The sequence below is a fragment of the Ips typographus genome, linkage group LG12 (assembly GCF_016097725.1).
Source record: "Ips typographus isolate SLU linkage group LG12, UJ_Ityp_2.0, whole genome shotgun sequence".
Lineage (NCBI taxonomy): Eukaryota > Metazoa > Arthropoda > Insecta > Coleoptera > Curculionidae > Ips > Ips typographus.
The window spans coordinates 3,237,932-3,259,517 of record NC_138433.1 but is presented as its reverse complement, the minus strand read 5'-3'; the positions used below and the strand labels follow the sequence as shown (position 1 = coordinate 3,259,517).

The window sequence follows — 21,586 nt, the reverse complement described above, 5'->3', positions numbered from 1 at the left end:
TGGTCTTGCGACCTGGATTTTGACATTTTTTGGTACAATGACAGTTCAAGTGACCTGTCAAACCTTCATGTACACGTCAAAACTGTCAAAATTCCAACCATAAACCTATAAAATGATTTCCTTAACATTTATGGGGATTCTGTAATTTTTTATAGTTTCATGGTCTCGCGACCTAGATTTTGACATTTTTTGGTAGAATGACAGTTCAAGTGACCTGTCAAACCTACAGGTACACGTCAAAACTGTCAAAATTCCAACCATAAACATATAAAATGGTTTCCATACACTTTCCACAATGTTTGTGGAGTTTCTGGAATTTTTTTATAGTTTCATGGTCTTGCAGCCTGGATTTTGACATATTTTGGTAGAATGACAGTTCAAGTGACCTCACAGATACACGTCAAAACTGTCAAAATTCCAACCATAAACCTCTAAAATGGTTTCCACACACTTTCCACAATGTTTGTGGGGTTTCAGTAATTTTTTATAGTTTCATGGTCTTGCGACCTGGATTTTGACATTTTTTGGTAGAATGACAGTTCAAGTGACCTGTCAAACCTACCGGTACACGTCAAAACTGTCAAAATTCCAACCATAAACCTATAAAATAGTTTCCACACACTTTCCACAATGTTTGTGGGGTTTCAGGAATTTTTTATAGTTTCATGGTCTTGCGACCCGGATTTTGACATTTTTTGGTAGAATGACAGTTCAAGTGACCTGTCAAACCTACCGGTACACGTCAAAACTGTCAAAATTCCAACCATAAACATATAAAATGGTTTCCACACACTTTCCACAATGTTTGTGGAGTTTCAGGGATTTTTTATAGTTTCATGGTCTTGCGACCTGGATTTTGACATTTTTTGGTACAATGACAGTTCAACTGACCTGTCAAACGTACAGGTACACGTCAAAACTGTCAAAATTCCAACCATAAAGCTATAAAACTTAAATAAACTACATTTTACAGCTCCACAAGTAAAATTTTGACATTTATGACATTTGACAGTTTGTTTCTGACGTAGTTTGATCTGTCACAAATGTCGCAACTGTCAAAAGTCGATCCATAAAGCTATAAAACTACCAAAAAAATTAAAAACTCAATAAATCCTCATTTTTCACGTTTTCCGTACATTTGGTCCTTCGAATCGGTTAATTTGCTCATCCGGCCTGAAGGACCATTAGTTAACGTACCTATAAACGGCATTTTACAGTATTTCCTGTTTTCGTTGCATTTCAAGCCTGATTTCCCTTTTTTAAACCAGAAATCCTCATTTTGGACGTTTTCCTTACTATTTTAGGTAATTTGGTCCTTCGAGCAAAACACAATGATTTGCTTCGAAGGACCACAAGTTCATATACGTTTTTTACGTATGTGTGGTTTAAAGCAATTTTTTGAGTTTGCTGCCTATTTTGACCAATCGCAAAGTAGAAACAACCGATTATGGCTAACAATTGGACATTGTAGGCGAGTAACGAGCAAGCTGTGGAGAAAACACCGGAAAAATGCGGCGGAAGACTGAAACTAACGCTAAGAATGAAACGCAGCCCCGTTTTGGACGAAGTAATCGAATTGGGCAGCAACATGGGAGACGATTACTTGGAGAGGGAGTACGAAGTGTTGAGGGTGGAGGGAGTGGAGGAGGCGGAGGAGGAGGAGGAGGAATCCAATTCGGCGAATGCGCATCGCAAGAAGCGGCACAAGTCGAAGGACCGGAAGCGCGATCGTCGTTTGAAGGTAAGTTTCTGAGATATTTACAAAAAAAGTTGAATTTTTTGGTTTTTTTAGTTGTGGCTGATGTGAAAAACTTTGACTTTTAGAAGCGGTTTTTTTAGTGGGCGAAAAAATGTTGAATTTTTGGTTTTACGCTATTTTTATTTAGTCTAACCTAACAGTCAAGGTCAAGGCTATCTTGACCCCGAAAATCAAGGTTTTAACCTTAAAACTGAATTTGTGACGCCATTTTGAAAGTTGCGCTGCACAGTCAACTGTTCATTTGGCTAGTACCGCCATTTTGTCTCAAAAACTCGGCCATTTTACAAGATAAAATTTTGGAAAAAAATTCTACTTAACCTTCAAGGTCAAGGCTATCTTGACCTAAAAAAATCAAGGCTCTAACCTTAAAACTGAATTTGTGACGCCATTTTGAAAGTTGCGCTGCACAGTCAATTGACCGTTTAGGTAGTGCCGCCATTTTGTCTCAAAAACTCGGCCATTTTACAAGATAAAATTTTGGAAAAAAATTCTACTTAACCTTCAAGGTCAAGGCTATCTTAACCTAAAAAAATGAAGGCTCTAACCTTAAAATTGAATTTTTGAAGCCATTTTGAAGTTTTAGCTGCATAGTCAAGTGACCGTTTAGCTAGTGCCGCCATTTTGTATCCATAACTCGGCCATTTTGAGAGAGAGAATTTTAGAAAAAAATTCTATTTAACCTTCAAGGTCAAGGCTATCTTAACCTAAAAAAATGAAGGCTCTAACCTTAAAAGTGAATTTGTGACGCCATTTTGAAAGTTGCGCTGCACAGTCAACTGTCCATTTGGCTAGTGCCGCCATTTTGTTTCAAAAACTCGGCCATTTTACAAGATAAAATTTTGGAAAAAAATTCTACTTAACCTTCAAGGTCAAGGCTGTCTTGACCTAAAAAAATCAAGGCTCTAACCTTAAAACTGAATTTTTGACGCCATTTTGAAAGTTGCGCTGCACAGTAAAGTAACGGTTTAGCTAGTGCCGCCATTTTGTATCCATAACTCGGCCATTTTGAGAGATGGAATTTTGGAAAAAAATTCAACTTAACCTTCAAGGTCAAGGCTATCTTAACCTAAAAAAATCAAGGTTCTAACCTTAAAATTGAATTTTTGACGCCATTTTGAAAGTTGCGCTGCACAGTCAATTGACCGTTTGGCTAGTGCCGCCATTTTGTTTCCATAACTCGGCCATTTTGAGAGAGAGAATTTTGGAAAAAAATTCCACTTAACCTTCAAGGTCAAGGCTATCTTAACCTAAAAAAACCAAGGCTCTAACCTTAAAATTGAATTTTTGACGCCATTTTGAAGTTTTAGCTGCACAGTCAAGTGACCGTTTAGCTAGTGCCGCCATTTTGTATCCATAACTCGGCCATTTTGAGAGAGAGAATTTTGGAAAAAAATTCCACTTAACCTTCAAGGCCAAGGCTATCTTGACCTAAAAAAATCAAGGTTCTAACCTTAAAACTGAATTTTTGACGCCATTTTGAAGGTTACGCTGCACAGTCAATTGACCGTTTAGGTAGTGCCGCCATTTTGTCTCCAAAACTCGGCCATTTTACAAGATAAAGTTTTGGAAAAAAGTTCTACTTAACCTTCAAGGTCAAGGCTATCTTAACCTAAAAAAATGAAGGCTCTAACCTTAAAACTGAATTTGTGACACCATTTTGAAAGTTGCGCTGCACAGTCAATTGACCGTTTGGCTAGTGCCGCCATTTTGTTTCAAAAACTCGGCCATTTTACAAGATAAAATTTTGGAAAAAAATTCTACTTAACCTTCAAGGTCAAGGCTATCTTAACCTAAAAAAATCAAGGCTCTAACCTTAAAATTGAATTTTTGACGCCATTTTGAAGTTTTAGCTGCATAGTCAAGTGACCGTTTAGCTAGTGCCGCCATTTTGTCTCAAAAACTCGGCCATTTTGAGAGATGGAATTTTGGTAAAAAATTCCACTTAACCTTCAAGGTCAGGGCTATCTTAACCTAAAAAAATGAAGGCTCTAACCTTAAAACTGAATTTTTGACGCCATTTTGAAAGTTGCGCTGCACAGTAAAGTGACGGTTTAGTTAGTGCCGCCATTTTGTTTCCATAACTCGGCCATTTTGAGAGAGAGAATTTTGGAAAAAAATTCTACTTAACCTTCAAGGTCAAGGCTATCTTAACCTAAAAAAATCAAGGTTCTAACCTTAAAATTGAATTTGTGACGCCATTTTGAAAGTTGCGCTGCACAGTCAATTGACTGTTTGGCTAGTGCCGCCATTTTGTATCCATAACTCGGCCATTTTGAGAGAGAGAATTTTGGAAAAAAATTCTACTTAACCTTCAAGGTCAAGGCTATCTTAACCTAAAAAAATCAAGGTTCTAACCTTAAAATTGAATTTTTGACGCCATTTTGAAGGTTGCGCTGCACAGTAAAGTGACGGTTTAGCTAGTGCCGCCATTTTGTATCCATAACTCGGCCATTTTGAGAGAGAGAATTTTAGAAAAAAATTCTATTTAACCTTCAAGGTCAAGGCTATCTTAACCTAAAAAAATGAAGGCTCTAACCTTAAAACTGAATTTTTGACGCCATTTTGAAAGTTGCGCTGCACAGTAAAGTGACGGTTTAGTTAGTGCCGCCATTTTGTTTCCATAACTCGGCCATTTTGAGAGAGAGAATTTTGGAAAAAAATTCTACTTAACCTTCAAGGTCAAGGCTATCTTAACCTAAAAAAATCAAGGTTCTAACCTTAAAACTGAATTTGTGACGCCATTTTGAAAGTTGCGCTGCACAGTCAACTGTCCATTTGGCTAGTGCCGCCATTTTGTCTCAAAAACTCGGCCATTTTACAAGATGGAATTTTGGTAAAAAATTCCACTTAACCTTCAAGGTCAAGGCTATCTTAACCTAAAAAAATCAAGGTTCTAACCTTAAAATTGAATTTTTGACGCCATTTTGAAGTTTTAGCTGCATAGTCAAGTGACCGTTTGGCTAGTGCCGCCATTTTGTCTCAAAAACTCGGCCATTTTACAAGATAAAATTTTGGAAAAAAATTCTACTTAACCTTCAAGGTCAAGGCTATCTTAACCTAAAAAAATGAAGGCTCTAACCTTAAAAGTGAATTTGTGACGCCATTTTGAAAGTTGCGCTGCACAGTCAACTGTCCATTTGGCTAGTGCCGCCATTTTGTTTCAAAAACTCGGCCATTTTACAAGATAAAATTTTGGAAAAAAATTCTACTTAACCTTCAAGGTCAAGGCTGTCTTGACCTAAAAAAATCAAGGCTCTAACCTTAAAACTGAATTTTTGACGCCATTTTGAAAGTTGCGCTGCACAGTAAAGTGACGGTTTAGCTAGTGCCGCCATTTTGTATCCATAACTCGGCCATTTTGAGAGATGGAATTTTGGTAAAAAATTCCACTTAACCTTCAAGGTCAAGGCTATCTTAACCTAAAAAAATCAAGGTTCTAACCTTAAAATTGAATTTGTGACGCCATTTTGAAAGTTGCGCTGCACAGTCAATTGACTGTTTGGCTAGTGCCGCCATTTTGTCTCAAAAACTCGGCCATTTTGAGAGAGAGAATTTTGGAAAAAATTTCTACTTAACCTTCAAGGTCAAGGCTATCTTAACCTAGAAACATCAAGGCTCTAACCTTAAAACTGAATTTGTGACGCCATTTTGAAAGTTGCGCTGCACAGTCAACTGTCCGCTTTACCAGTGCCGCCATTTTGCTTCAAAAACTCGGTCATTTTAAAAGATAGAATTTTGCTTAAAAATTTCACTTAACCTTTAAGGTCAAGGCTATCTTGACCCCGAAAATCAAGGTTCTAACCTTAAAACTGAATTTGTGACGCCATTTTGAAAGTTGCGCTGCACAGTCAAATGGTTGGACAGTGCCGCCATTTTGTTTCAAAAACTCTGTTATTTTAGGACAATTTTTGGAAAAAAATGTTTGACAGCTGTCAAGCTGACCTGTCACAATAAGTGTGCAAAATTTGACAGCTGTCACTTTCCAACAGGTCTGTCAAAAATAGTGTTGAAGCACTAAACAAGAAATTTCAGTTTTGTCATCGAGTAACTTTGACGTGCAATATCTCAGAACGTCGCTAATGAATCGAGCTGCAATTTTTGACAGCTGTCAATCTGACCTGTCACAATAAGTGTTCAAAATTTGACATCTGTCACTTTCCTACAAGTCGGTCAAAAATTGCTTAAACCCACATCTCTATACAAGAGTTTTCAGTTTAGTTGTCAAGTAACGATAAAGTGAGCTGTAATTTTTGACAGCTGTCAAACCTGACCTGTCATTATAAGTGTGCAAAATTTGACAGCTGTCACTCTTAGCAAAATTGTATCTTTCAAAATGGCCGAGTTATGGAAACAAAATGGCGGCACTAGCTATACGGTCAATTGACTGTGCAGCGCAACTTTCAAAATGGCGTCAAAAATTCAGTTTTAAGGTTAGAGCCTTGATTTTTTTAGGTTAAGATAGCCTTGACCTTGAAGGTTAAGTGGAATTTTTTTCAAAAATTTTATCTTTTAAAATGGCCGAGTTTTTGAAGCAAAATGGCGGCACTAGCCCACTAGTAACTATGCAGCTAAACCTTCAAAATGGCGTCAAAAATCCAGTTTTAAGATCAACGTCCAAGTTTTTCACATCAGCAATGAACCCATAAATCAACGTTATTCGTCGCAAAAGTTTCTTTTATTAAAAAAAAATAATAACTTTTTAATTAAAGTTTCTTTTAAATTAAAATAAAATTTTTCCAAAAATAATAATAATTTTTAAATAAATTTTTAGTTTTTTTTTGATATTTAATTTAAAAAAAATATATATATTTTTTTTTTTTCATTTTAATATTTAACTTGCGTTTTCAACTTCAAAGTTTTTCACATCAGCAATGAACCCATAAATCAACGTTAATCGTCTCAAAAGTTTCTTTTATTAAAAAAAAATTAAATAATTTTTTAATTATAATTTCTTTTAATTTAAAATAAAAATTTTTCAAAAATAATAATAGTTTTTAAATAAATTGTTTATTTTTTTTGATATTTAATTTAAAAGAAATAAAAATTAAATTTAAAAAAAAATTTGATTTTTTTTTTATTTTAATATTTAACTTGCGCTTTCAACTTTAAAGTTTTTCACATCAGCAATGAACCCATAAATCAAAAAGTTTCTTTTAATTTAAAAAGAAATTAATAATTTTTTAATTAAAATTTCTTTTAATTTAAAATAAAAATTTTTCAAAAATAATAATAGTTTTTAAATAAATTGTTTATTTTTTTTGATATTTAATTTAAAAGAAATAAAAATTAAATTTAAAAAAAAATTATTATTTTTTTTTTTATTTTAATATTTAACTTGCGCTTTCAACTTTAAAGTTTTTCACATCAGCAATGAACCCATAAATCAAAAAGTTTCTTTTAATTTAAAAAGAAATTAATAATTTTTTAATTAAAATTTCTTTTAATTTAAAATAAAATTTTTTCAAAAATAATAATTTTTAAAAAAATTTTAATTATTTTTTTATTTTTAATTAAAGGAAAATAAAAATTAAATAAAAAAAATTATTATTATTATTTTTTTTTTCATTTTAATATTTAACTTGCGCTTTCAACTTCAAAGTTTTTCACATCAGCAATGAACCCATAAATCTAATTAAAATTTCTTTTAATTTAAAATAGCATTTTTTCAAAAATAATAATAATTTTTAACTAAATTTTAACTTTTTTTGACATTTAATTAAAATACATAAAAATTAAATTAAAAAAATAAAATAAATTATTATTATTTTTTTTATTTTAATAATTAACTTGCGTTTTCAACTTCGTAATCGTCGAAAAAAATTCTTTTAATAAAAAAAAATAAATTAAAATAAAAAAATATATATTTTATTAATAAATTAATTAAGAATAAATTTTATTTTATTTGTTTAATATTCAAGTTTTTCACATCAGCAATGAACCCATAAATCTAATTAAAATTTCTTTTAATTTAAAATAAAATTTCTTTTAATTTAAAATAACATTTTTTCAATAATAATAATAATTTTTAACTAAATTTTAACTTTTTTTGACATTTAATTAAAATACATAAAAATTTAATTAAAAAAATAAAAAAATTATTATTATTATTAATAATTATTATTATTATTATTATTATTTATAATTATTATTTTTATTAATTATTATTATTATTATTTATTTAAAATTTAATTTTTATTTATATTTTTTCTTTTTTTTTTATTATAAATTTTATTTTATTTGTTTAATATTCAAGTTTTTCACGTCAGCAATAATTGACAATTTTTTTGGTCAGCACCAGGAGGAGAGAGAAGAAGTACCGCAACTGCCGATGAAAAGACTTCGACTGATTTTTGGCAACGAAAGTCACACGATCGATATACCGTCCACTAGCGCCACCAACGGCGACTCGTGATAACGCGCTCATATCGGTTTTGACAGCCTTCGTAACCTTAAAAGTCAGATTGACTGAACCTCAGAAGACAAAATCACACACTTAATTGCGTTTATAGTTCCAATTTTTTCGATCGGTTAACGTTAATTTCATTTTTTAATTACCATTCAATCGATGGATTCAATGGTAATTCTCATGCTTGGAAACTTGAAAAAAAATCCCCAGGACATAAATCTGGTGATCGCGATGACTTCAGCAACTTTGTCGCCCTCTAGCGGCGTTATTTGTACCTCAACCGCACAATTTTAAGACATTTTTGGAAAGCTTGAAATGTGCTCTACAAAACTATTTATCTGTCATTTTGACGTATCTGTTAAAATAACCGAGTTACAGCTGGTTGAAACTGTTAAAGTTTGAAATGTTAACTAAAAATGTTCGAGCAACTTTGACGCTCTCTAGCGGCGTTGTTTGTACGTCAATCAGATGATTTTAGGACATTTTTGGAAAGCTTAAAGTCCGCTCTACAAAATCGTTTAAATGTCATTTTGACGTATCTGTCAAAATAACCGAGTTACAGCTGGTTGAAACTGTTAAAGTTTGAAATGTTAACTAAAAATGTTCGAGGAACTTTGACGCCCTCTAGCGGCGTTGTTTGTACGTCAATCACATGATTTTAGGACATTTTTGGAAAGCTTAAAGTCCGCTCTACAAAATCGTTTATCTGTCATTTTGACGTATCTGTCAAAATAACCAAATTATGACCAGTTGAAGCGAGATTGAAACCTGTTCAAATTTGTGATTTTTCCAAAAAAAATGTAGGAGCAACTTTGACGCCCTCTAGCGTCATCGTTTGTACGTCAATCACATGATTTGAGCACATTTTTGGAAAGCTTAAAGTCTGCTCTACAAAATCGTTTATCTGTCATTTTGACGTATCTGTCAAAATAACCGAGTTACAGCTGGTTGAACCTGTCAAAGTTTGAAATGTTCACTAAAAGTGTTCGAAGCAACTTTGACGCCCTCTAGCGGTGTTGTTTGTACGTCAATCACATGATTTTAGCACATTTTTGGAAAGCTTGAAATGTGCTCTACAAAACTGTTTATCTGTCATTTTGACGTATCCGTCAAAATAACCGGGTTACAGCCGGTTGAAACTGTTAAAGTTTGAAATGTTAACTAAAAATGTTCGAGCAACTTTGACGCCCTCTAGCGGCGTTGTTTGTACTCCGATCACTTGATTTTAGGAAATTTTTGGAAAGCTTAAAGTCTGCTCTACAAAATCGTTTAAATGTCATTTTGACGTATCTGTCAAAATAACCGAGTTACAGCTGGTTGAAACTGTTAAAGTTTGAAATGTTAACTAAAAATGTTCGAGGAACTTTGACGCCCTCTAGCGGCGTTGTTTGTACGTCAATCACATGATTTTAGGACATTTTTGGAAAGCTTAAAGTCTGCTCTACAAAATCGTTTATCTGTCATTTTGACGTATCTGTCAAAATAACCAAGTTATGACTGGTTGAAGCGAGATTGAAACCTGTTCAAATTTGAATCTTTTACAAAAAATGTACGAGCACCTTTGACGCCCTCTAGCGGAGTTGTTTGTACGTCAATCACATGATTTTAGCACATTTTTGGAAAGCTTGAAATGTGCTCTACAAAACTATTTATCTGTCATTTTGACGTATCCGTCAAAATAACCGAGTTACAGCCGGTTGAAGCTGTTCAATCAAATTTGAGTTACTGACCAGCAAATTTGACGCCCTCTGGCGATCAAACGGTCCAACTTAACTGCGCCCGCTGAACGTCACGTGACAGTCCCATTCCCTGGCTATCTTTGGTCACACGATGTGTCTATACAGGACGTTTCAAATAAGCAATTTAACGGACAAATGTATCGTAAAACGAATTTTGTGCTCAGGTTGATTTTTGACGCGCTTGTCAAATTTGACAGCTGACACTCACCGCGCAACGAGTTGGCAGAATTAGGGGGCCTACCTAGGGGAACACGCTTGAATGTTATCAGAATTTTTACTTTGACAGCTTGCCCCCTAGGGGGCGCTCAATTTATAACGTAGAGACTTATGGCGTGGTAGTCAGGGAGATTTCTTAATAACTGTCAAATTTGACAGGATTGACCTACGACCTTGAAACTTGGCACAGTTGTAGACCACACCCAGGAGCGTATTAGACAGTTTTTTTAAAAATTTTCCAACGCACCGTTTAGCCGCTAGGGGGCTCTCAGTCCAAACGCAGTCTCAGACTCTCAAAATTGTTTGGTTAACGAGACTTTTAAATAGCTGTCAAATTTGACAGGAGTGACCTACGACCTTGAAACTTGACACTGTTGTAGACCACGCCCAGGAGTGTACTAGGCAGTTTTTTTCAAATTTTTCCAATGCACCGTTTGTCCGCTAGGGGGCTCTCAGTTCAAACGCAGTCTCAGACTCAAAATTGTTGGTTGAGGAACTTTTAAACAGCTGTCAAATTTGACAGGAGTGACCTACGACCTTGAAACTTGGTATAGTTGTAGACCACACCCAGGAGTGTATTAGACAGTTTTTTTTCAAATTTTTCCAATGCACCGTTTGTCCGCTAGGGGGCTCTCAGTTCAAACGCAGTCTCAGACTCAAAATTGTTGGTTGAGGAACTTTTAAACAGCTGTCAAATTTGACAGGAGTGACCTACGACCTTGAAACTTGGCACAGTTGTAGACCACGCCCAGGAGTGTATTAGGCAGTTTTTTTCAAATTTTTCCAATGCACCGTTTGTCCGCTAGGGGGCTCTCAGTCCAGACGTAGTCTCATACTCAAAATTGTTGGTTGAGGAACTTTTAAACAGCTGTCAAATTTGACAGGAGTGACTTACGACCTTGAAACTTGGCACAGTTGTAGACCACGCCCAGGAGTGTATTAGACAGTTTTTTTCAGATTTTTAGCTCACCCTGTATATAAAGGGTGAATTTTTGAAATATCCGTAGTTGGTTTGAGGTAAAACGTACACATTTTTAAATTCTACACTGTGTATCTTCGTAGGCTCTTCTTTCACAGTGTCGCAGGTTTGACAGGTGCTGTCAAAGTTGTCGACTGTCAAACAATTTGACACTTTTTCAAAATGGCTGCGCTGTCAAAAAAATGACAGTGATACCAAGTTTCGAGCATGAGAAAAACACGTTTCATTATCAAATAATCTTAATATTTATTTAAATTATACATATATATATTTGTATACAGGGTGATTCAAGGTAAAACTCAGTCACGTGCCAGTCCGCTTAAATGATATTCTGGGGTCACGTGACAACTGTCAAATACGTCAGAAATGTCAAAATTTGCCTGACAAATGTCAAAAGGACAAACCAGGCAGTTTCTAAGCCAAAACTTGATTTTCCAGTTTTTTAATGATTATTTTGACAGTTGTCACGTGACACTCGAGGAAATAGCGTCCTATTGTCTTCTGACACCTGTCAAATATGTCAAAACAGTCAAAAAATGCTTTCGTAGACTCGTATAGAGTCAGTTTATGTTTTAAAACAAAAATACTACTTTCACTGCTTTAGTGCTGTCAATTTGACACTAGTCACGTGCCAGTACGCTTAAATGATATTCTGGGGTCACGTGACAACTGTCAAATACGTCAGAAATGTCAAAATTTGCCTGACAAATGTCAAAAGGACAAACCAGGCAGTTTCTAAGCCAAAACTTGATTTTCCAGATTTTTAATGATTATTTTGACAGTTGTCACGTGACATCCGAGGAAATAGCGTCCTATTGTCTTCTGACACCTGTCAAATATGTCAAAACCGGTAAAAAAAGCTTTCGTAGACTCGTATAGAGTCAGTTTATGTTTTACAACCAAAATACTACTTTCACTGCTTTAGTGCTGTCAATTTGACACTAGTCACGTGCCAGTACGCTTAAATGATATGTAGAGTCACGTGACAACTGTCAAATACGTCAGAAATGTCAAAATTTGCCTGACAAACGTCAAAAGGACAAACCAGGCAGTTTCTAAGCCAAAACTTGATTTTCCAGTTTTTTAATGATTATTTTGACAGTTGTCACGTGACACTCGAGGAAATAGCGTCCTATTGTCTTCTGACACCTGTCAAATATGTCAAAATAGTCAAAAAATGCTTTCGTAGACTCGTATAGAGTCAGTTTATGTTTTACAACCAAAATACTACTTTCACTGCTTTAGTGCTGTCAATTTGACACTAGTCACGTGCCAGTACGCTTAAATGATATGTAGAGTCACGTGACAACTGTCAAATACGTCAGAAATGTCAAAATTTGCCTGACAAACGTCAAAAGGACAAACCAGGCAGTTTCTAAGCCAAAACTTGATTTTCCAGTTTTTTTAATGATTATTTTGACAGCTGTCACGTGACAGCCGAGGGAATAGCATCCTATTGTCTTCTGACACCTGTCAAATATGTCAAAATAGTCAGAAAATGCTTTCGTAGACTCGTATAGGGACAAAGTATAGTTCAGTTTATGTTTCACAACAAAAATACTACTTTCACTGCTTTAGTGCTGTCAATTTGACACTAGTCACGTGCCAGTCCGCTTAAATGATATTCTGGGATCACGTGACAACTGTCAAATACGTCACAAATGTCAAAATTTGCCTGACAAAGGTCAAATACGTCACAAATGTCAAACTCAAAATCGGTTTACTTTCGACAGCTGAAAGTACCGCACTCGATGAGCTGAAATTTTTGACAGCTGTCAACCAGACATTTGACAGTGTTCGTGCCAAATTTGACAGCTGTCAATCTGACATGTGAGTTGTTTAAATTCGTTCGACACCGTGCAGATGCGCAATGGCGATTTATCAAACTAAAAAATGTTATTCACCCTGTATTTTCTCGTATGTCAATTTCCACCGACTCACCCTGTATATAAAATAAAAAAAATCATAATTTACCGCAGTATTACTGAATCACACACGACAAAAAAGAAGAAAAAAATGTCTGACGCATTTCGTATAGTGACGCAATCGCAAGAAACGTCAAATTTGACGTTTGTAACTGTCATTTAATTGTCTATTTATTTTAAATTTAAAAAAAAAAACATATTTACAAAATCTTATACAAAAATGTGATATAAAACGCGTGTATGTTATGTAAATATATAAGTGTAAAACGGGCTTTAGAATGTCAAATGTCATACGGGGGGGGGAGGGGGATGTCATCTGTCATTTCTGTCAGATCGTCGTCTACCTTGAACCGCACTGTATCTGCGCATAACTACATCCTAACCTAACCAAAATTGACTGGAAACAACTTGACTTTGACAGCAATCAAATGTCAAAGTTGTCAAAATCCATTTATACAGGGTGTATAGGGTTTAAAGTGATGTTTGGATGTTTTTTGTAGCGATTTAGATGCTTTTAGGTAATTAATTAGGAAAAATTTGTAATTTTTCATTTTGTGTTAATTTGAGGTTATAACTGTCAAATGTGCCTGAATTCTGTCATTTTTTTCGGTTTTAAGTGAAAAAAAAGCTGAAATTTTGTTATTGATACTGTCAAAACCGCTTGCGGAATTCCGTCGTCTGTCCAAAAAATTTGACGTTGTCAACTGTCATTTTGTAGGGGTGAAACTGTCAACATTTTGACGGTTGATGCAGTGACTTTACGTCCTATATTTAGAAAGAAAATTATCCCAGTTTGAACTTGGGCTTGTCAGAACTGTCATTTTGAAGTTTAATCTGTCAAAATTTGACGTAAAAACTTGACGCAAGTGGCTAAAACTCTCCAATAGACTCGAGGCAGCGTTGCCAAGTTTAGAAGCAAAATTGTCGTTGTTTATACTTAGACTTGTCAGAACTGTCATTTTGAAGTTTAATCTGTCAAAATTTGACGTAAAAACTTGACGCAAGTGGCTAAAACTCTCCAATAGACTCGAGGCAGCGTTGCCAAGTTTAGAAGCAAAATTGTCGGTGTTTATACTTAGATTTGACAGAACTGTCATTTTTTGACCTAAAACTGTCAAAATGTGACGTAAAACCTGTCAAAATTTAATGGAAATAATTTACAAAAATTGATTGATTTAGTTTGCTAAAACTGTCTAGTAGACAAACTAGATTATCTAGGTTGGTACTTTTGACTTGTCAGAACTGTCATTTTGAAGTTTAATCTGTCAAAATTTGACGTAAAAACTTGACGCAAGTGGCTAAAACTCTCCAATAGACTCGAGGCAGCGTTGCCAAGTTTAGAAGCAAAATTGTCGGTGTTGATACTTGAACTTGTCAGAACTGTCATTTTTTGACCTAAAACTGTCAAAATGTGACGTAAAACCTGTCAAAATTTAATGGAAATAATTTACAAAATTGATTGATTTAGTTTGCTAAAACTGTCTAATAGACAAACAAGGTTATCTAGGTTGACACTTTTGACTTGTCAGAACTGTCATTTTGAAGTTTAATCTGTCAAAATTTGACGTAAAAACTTGACGCAAGTGGCTAAAACTCTCCAATAGACTCGAGGCAGCGTTGCCAAGTTTAAAAGCACAATTGTCGGTGTTTATACTTAGACTTGTCAGAACTGTCATTTTTTGACCTAAAACTGTCAAAATGTGACGTAAAATCTGTCAAAATTTAATGGAAATAATTTACAAAAATTGATTGATTTAGTTTGCTAAAACTGTCTAGTAAACAAACAAGGTTATCTAGGTTGACACTTTTGACTTGTCAGAACTGTCATTTTGAACGTAAAACTGTCAAAATGTGACGTAAAAACTTGACGCAAGTGGCTAAAACTCTCCAATAGACTCGAGGCAGCGTTGCCAAGTTTAGAAGCACAATTGTCGGTGTTTATACTTAGACTTGTCAGAACTGTCATTTTTTGACCTAAAACTGTCAAAATGTGACGTAAAACCTGTCAAAATTGAATGGAAATAATTTACAAAAATTGATTGATTTAGTTTGCTAAAACTGTCTAATAGACAAACACGGTTATCTAGGTTGACACTTTTGACTTGTCAGAACTGTCATTTTGAAGTTTAATCTGTCAAAATTTGACGTAAAAACTTGACGCAAGTGGCTAAAACTCTCCATTAGCCTCGAGGCAGCGTTGCCAAATTTAGAAGCAAAATTGTCGGTGTTTATACTTAGACTTGTCAGAACTGTCATTTTTTGACTTAAAACTGTCAAAATGTGACGTAAAACCTGTCAAAATTTAATGGAAATAATTTACAAAAATTGATCGATTTAGTTTGCTAAAACTGTCTAATAGACAAACAAGGTTATCTAGGTTGACACTTTTGACTTGTCAGAACTGTCATTTTGAAGTTTAATCTGTCAAAATTTGACGTAAAAACATGACGCAAGTGGCTAAAACTCTCCAATAGCCTCGAGGCAGCGTTGCCAAATTTAGAAGCACAATTGTCGGTGTTTATACTTAGACTTGTCAGAACTGTCATTTTTGGACCTAAAACTGTCAAAATGTGACGTAAAACCTGTCAAAATTTAATAGAAATAATTTACAAAAATTGATTGATTTAGTTTGCTAAAACTGTCTAGTAAACAATCAAGGTTATCTAGGTTGACACTTTTGACATGTCAGAACTGTCATTTTGAAGTTTAATCTGTCAAAATTTGACGTAAAAACTTGACGCAAGTGGCTAAAACTCTCCAATAGACTCGAGGCAGCGTTGCCAAGTTTAGAAGCAAAATTGTCGGTGTTGACACTTAGACTTGTCAGAACTGTCATTTTTTGACCTAAAACTGTCAAAATGTGACGTAAAACCTGTCAAAATTTAATGGAAATAATTTACAAAAATTGATTGATTTAGTTTGCTAAAACTGTCTAGTAAACAATCAAGGTTATCTAGGTTGACACTTTTGACTTGTCAGAACTGTCATTTTGAAGTTTAATCTGTCAAAATTTGACGTAAAAACTTGACGCAAGTGGCTAAAACTCTCCATTAGCCTCGAGGCAGCGTTGCCAACTTTAGAAGCAAAATTGTCGTTGTTTATACTTGAACTTGTCAGAACTGTCATTTTTTGACCTAAAACTGTCAAAATGTGACGTAAAACCTGTCAAAATTTAATGGAAATAATTTACAAAAATTGATTGATTTAGTTTGCTAAAACTGTCTAGTAAACAAACAAGGTTATCTAGGTTGACACTTTTGACTTGTCAGAACTGTCATTTTGAAGTTTAATCTGTCAAAATTTGACGTAAAAACATGATGAAAGTTGCTAAAACTCTCCAATAGACTCGAGGCAGCGTTGCCAAGTTTAAAAGCACAATTGTCGGTGTTTATACTTAGACTTGTCAGAACTGTCATTTTTTGACCTAAAACTGTCAAAATGTGACGTAAAACCTGTCAAAATTTAATGGAAATAATTTACAAAAATTGATTGATTTAGTTTGCTAAAACTGTCTAGTAAACAAACAAGGTTATCTAGGTTGACACTTTTAACTTGTCAGAACTGTCATTTTGAACGTAAACCTGTCAAAATTGAATGGAAATAATTTACAAAAATTGATTGATTTAGTTTGCTAAAACTGTCTAGTAAACAATCAAGGTTATCTAGGTTGACACTTTTGACTTGTCAGAACTGTCATTTTGAAGTTTAATCTGTCAAAATTTGACGTATAAACATTATGAAAGTGGCTAAAACTCTCCAATAGACTCGAGGCAGCGTTGCCAAGTTTAGAAGCAAAATTGTCGGTGTTGATACTTGAACTTGTCAGAACTGTCATTTTTTGACCTAAAACTGTCAAAATGTGACGTAAAACCTGTCAAAATTTAATGGAAATAATTTACAAAATTGATTGATTTAGTTTGCTAAAACTGTCTAGTAAACAAACAAGGTTATCTAGGTTGACACTTTTAACTTGTCAGAACTGTCATTTTGAACGTAAAACTGTCAAAATTTGACGTAAAAACTTGACGCAAGTGGCTAAAACTCTCCAATAGACTCGAGGCAGCGTTGCCAAGTTTAGAAGCAAAATTGTCGGTGTTTATACTTAGATTTGACAGAACTGTCATTTTTTGACCTAAAACTGTCAAAATGTGACGTAAAATCTGTCAAAATTTAATGGAAATAATTTACAAAAATTGATTGATTTAGTTTGCTAAAACTGTCTAGTAAACAAACAAGGTTATCTAGGTTGACACTTTTGACATGTCAGAACTGTCATTTTGAAGTTTAATCTGTCAAAATTTGACGTAAAAACATGATGAAAGTGGCTAAAACTCTCCAATAGACTCGAGGCAGCGTTGCCAAGTTTAGAAGCACAATTGTCGGTGTTTATACTTAGACTTGTCAGAACTGTCATTTTTTGACCTAAAACTGTCAAAATGTGACGTAAAACCTGTCAAAATTTAATGGAAATAATTTACAAAAATTGATTGATTTAGTTTGCTAAAACTGTCTAGTAAACAATCAAGGTTATCTAGGTTGACACTTTTGACTTGTCAGAACTGTCATTTTGAAGTTTAATCTGTCAAAATTTGACGTAAAAACATTATGAAAGTGGCTAAAACTCTCCAATAGACTCGAGGCAGCGTTGCCAAGTTTAGAAGCACAATTGTCGGTGTTTATACTTAGACTTGTCAGAACTGTCATTTTTTGACCTAAAACTGTCAAAATGTGACGTAAAACCTGTCAAAATTTAATGGAAATAATTTACAAAAATTGATTGATTTAGTTTGCTAAAACTGTCTAGTAAACAAACAAGGTTATCTAGGTTGACACTTTTGACTTGTCAGAACTGTCATTTTGAAGTTTAATCTGTCAAAATTTGACGTAAAAACATGATGAAAGTGGCTAAAACTCTCCAATAGACTCGAGGCAGCGTTGCCAAGTTTAAAAGCACAATTGTCGGTGTTTATACTTAGACTTGTCAGAACTGTCATTTTTTGACCTAAAACTGTCAAAATGTGACGTAAAACCTGTCAAAATTTAATGGAATTAATTTACAAAAATTGATTGATTTAGTTTGCTAAAACTGTCTAATAGACAAACAAGGTTATCTAGGTTGACACTTTTGACTTGTCAGAACTGTCATTTTGAAGTTTAATCTGTCAAAATTTGACGTAAAAACATGATGAAAGTTGCTAAAACTCTCCAATAGACTCGAGGCAGCGTTGCCAAGTTTAAAAGCACAATTGTCGGTGTTTATACTTAGACTTGTCAGAACTGTCATTTTTTGACCTAAAACTGTCAAAATGTGACGTAAAACCTGTCAAAATTGAATGGAAATAATTTTCAAAAATTGATTGATTTAGTTTGCTAAAACTGTCTAGTAAACAAACAAGGTTATCTAGGTTGACACTTTTGACTTGTCAGAACTGTCATTTTGAAGTTTAATCTGTCAAAATTTGACGTAAAAGTGATATTTTTTTTGACATTTGACAAGAGTGACGTGTAGCCCTTTCTTGACCTAGATTTTTACGCATTTCGTACTGAATGTTTTGGAAAATTATTTTAATTATTTACATACACAATGACAACGTTTGGCAACGTCGCATTTTAAATTGAGTTTCCACAAAATGACCGTTTGGCAACGTTGCAGTGAACTTTCCTGGCAAAATCAAATTTTTGTTTAGTAAATATGACAGTGACGTTGACAGTTGACAGCATTGACAAGAATGACGTGTAACTCTCTACTGGCGTTAATTCTCATCAAACCAGTTTTTGCTAAATATCTCAGAAACGGTGACAGTTACGAAAAATGTACAAGAGAGCAAAATTGTTCCTTATCAACTCCTTAACTCAGCACCGTAAGTTTGCGGGACCGTTTTTGCTTCCAGTATACAGGGTGTGCATGAAAAGTATGGTGATTGCCTGTTTTTGGTCACCCTGTACGCATTTTTTTAGATAGAATTTTTTTGCTTTACACCACAGAAAAGGGGAGTTCAAGACGGTTAATTTGAGTGGTTGAACCACCCTGAACTCGAAAAAATAACCGAGTTACAGGGTGTTCAAATTTTAAACCACATTTTGACCAAATTTGTTCAATTTAAATCAAATTCTTTGACAGTATCAATAATAATCGTCCAATCGGCTGGCGAGTCAAAAAAAACCCATTTTTAACCTAAAAAACCTGTTTTTTTCGAGTATTTGTGTAAATATATTTTTTCACTTATTTTTGTCATAATTATTACATTTAAAAGTAATTTTAAGGAAATTAGGTTTAAGCCACTAAAAATAATAACAATTTCCCCCTTGCGCTATATGTTGTACACTTATCAAACCTTATTTCCCCCCCCCCCCCACCCCCCTCCTCTAAAAAAAAAAAATCCACCCTGTATGTCACTTTTAATGCACTCGTGTAAATATATATAGTAATACTGACAGTGTAAAATGTAATAGATGTAAAATTACCGTTGATATTTGTCCGCCCTGTATATGTTTTAAGTGTTCCCCCCCCCTCTCCCCCCCACTATAATTTAGTTGACTGTATTGACATTTCAGAAAGTGACAGATGTCAACCAAACCCGTCACAGTAACTGGGCCAAGTTTGACAGCTGTCACTTGTCAGAAACACTCGAGTTTAGGCAACAAACAACTTTGCTCTGCAATCGCTCCCAAACTAGAGCACCGATTGGCAGGAAACTTTTGACACCTGTCAACCTGACATTTGACAGTTTTCGTGCCGAATTTGACAGCTGTCACCTGCGCGCAAGCGCAGCAGGAGAATTTCAAAGCAACTAATGTCCTGAATTGAGTAATTGCCAGTTTTTTGCATGCAGCCGAGTTAATTGTGGATATCTCAGAAAGTACCGGATGGAGGGGGCTGACATTTTTGACACGTGTCACTCTGACCTGTCACAGTAACTGTGCCAAGTTTGACAGCTGTCACTTTCCTGCACTCCTGTCAAAAAATTGTCAAACACTCAAGTTAAGGCAACCAACAACTTTGCTCTGCAATCGCTCCCAAACTAGAGCACCGATTGGCAGGAAACTTTTGACACCTGTCAACCTGACATTTGACAGTTTCTCACCCCCCCCCCCCTCACTTCCTTTATATAATTTTTGTAATAGTTGGTACTGTTCCTGGCATTTATTTAGTACATTTTAAGGTGATAACGAGAATATTAAAAAAAAAAGGAAAATTTCTGTGCTAATTTGGTCGTTTCGATTGTTTTCAGGTTGTCCGTTTGGCCTGCCCACCGTCCTGACCTAAATCCATTTTCCCTACCCCTTATCCGCGTCCCAGAAAGCCAGGTAAGTTGTTTGTACGTTTTACTGCAAGAATAAGCCTCCAAACTCACATTCTAAACGTCCGATTTGAGTGTTTTTTGCGTCAGCTGGTAGCTTAGACTGTACTCAATCCACAGTAATAAAATCAGCCTGATCAGAGTTAATACAGGGGCGTAGCAGCATAAGAAACCGGAGAAAACTCTAAAATGTGAAATTTATGTCCGCGAACGGCAAAAACGCCATAACTCACATTCTAAACGTCCGATTTGAGTGATTTTTGCGTCAGCTGGTAGCTTAGACTGTACTCAATTTACAGTAAAAAAAATTAGCCTGATCAGAGTTAATACAGGGGCGTAGCAGCATAAGAAACCCGAGAAAACTGTAAAAATGTGAAATTTAATGTCCGCGAACGGAAAAAAACGCCATAACTCACATTCTAATTGTCCGATTTGAGTGATTTTTGCGTCAGCTGGTAGCTTAGACTGTACTCAACCCACAGTAAAAAAATCAGCCTGATCAGAGTTAATACAGGGGCGTAGCAGCATAAGAAACCTGCGAAAACTGTAAAAATGTGAAATTTAGTGTCCGCGAACGGTAAAAAACGCCATAACTCACATTCTAATTGTCCGATTTGAGTGATTTTTGCGTCAGCTGGTAGCTTAGACTGTACTCATTCTACATTAAAAAAATCAGTCTGATCAGAGTTAATACAGGGGCGTAGCAGCATAAGAAACCCGAGAAAACTGTAAAAATGTGAAATTTAGTGTCCGCGAACGGTAAAAAACGCCATAACTCACATTCTAAACGTCCGATTTGAGTGATTTTTGCGTCAGCTGGTAGCTTAGACTGTACTCAATCCACAGTAAAAAAATCATCCTGATCAGAGTTAATGCAGGGGCGTAGCAGCATAAGAAACCCGAGAAAACTGTAAAAATGTGGAATTTAGTGTCCGCGAACGGCAAAAACGCCATAACTCACATTCTAAACGTCCGATTTGAGTGATTTTTGCGTCAGCTGGTAGCTTAGACTGTACTCATTCTATATTAAAAAAATCAGTCTGATCAGAGTTAATACAGGGACGTAGCAGCATAAGAAACCCGAGAAAACTGTAAAAATGTGAAATTTAGTGTTCGCGAACGGAAAAAACGCCATAACTCACATTCTAATTGTCCGATTTGAGTGATTTTTGCGTCAGCTGGTAGCTTAGACTGTACTCAATTCACAGTAAAAAATCAGCCTGATCAGAGTTAATACAGGGGCGTAGCAGCATAAGAAACC

General features: G+C 34.9%; 1 protein-coding gene across 6 annotated transcripts in view; it reads left to right on the top strand.

The window, feature by feature from the left end:
* Nucleotides 1-20,232, top strand: part of Hmt4-20 (Histone methyltransferase 4-20) — a 59,355-nt gene extending 39,123 nt beyond the window's left edge. For 5 of the 6 annotated variants that reach the window (XM_081991162.1, XM_081991164.1, XM_081991163.1 and 2 more), the window contains 2 exons: nucleotides 1,472-1,741; nucleotides 8,052-20,232. In XM_081991162.1, coding sequence (XP_081847288.1) covers nucleotides 1,472-1,741; nucleotides 8,052-8,171 — 390 coding nt within the window. In that variant the 3' untranslated portion in view covers nucleotides 8,172-20,232. The remainder of the gene's footprint in view (nucleotides 1-1,471; nucleotides 1,742-8,051) is intronic. The other variant, XR_014180102.1, reaches the window with a different exon arrangement.
* The last annotated feature ends 1,354 nt before the right edge of the window (nucleotides 20,233-21,586 follow it).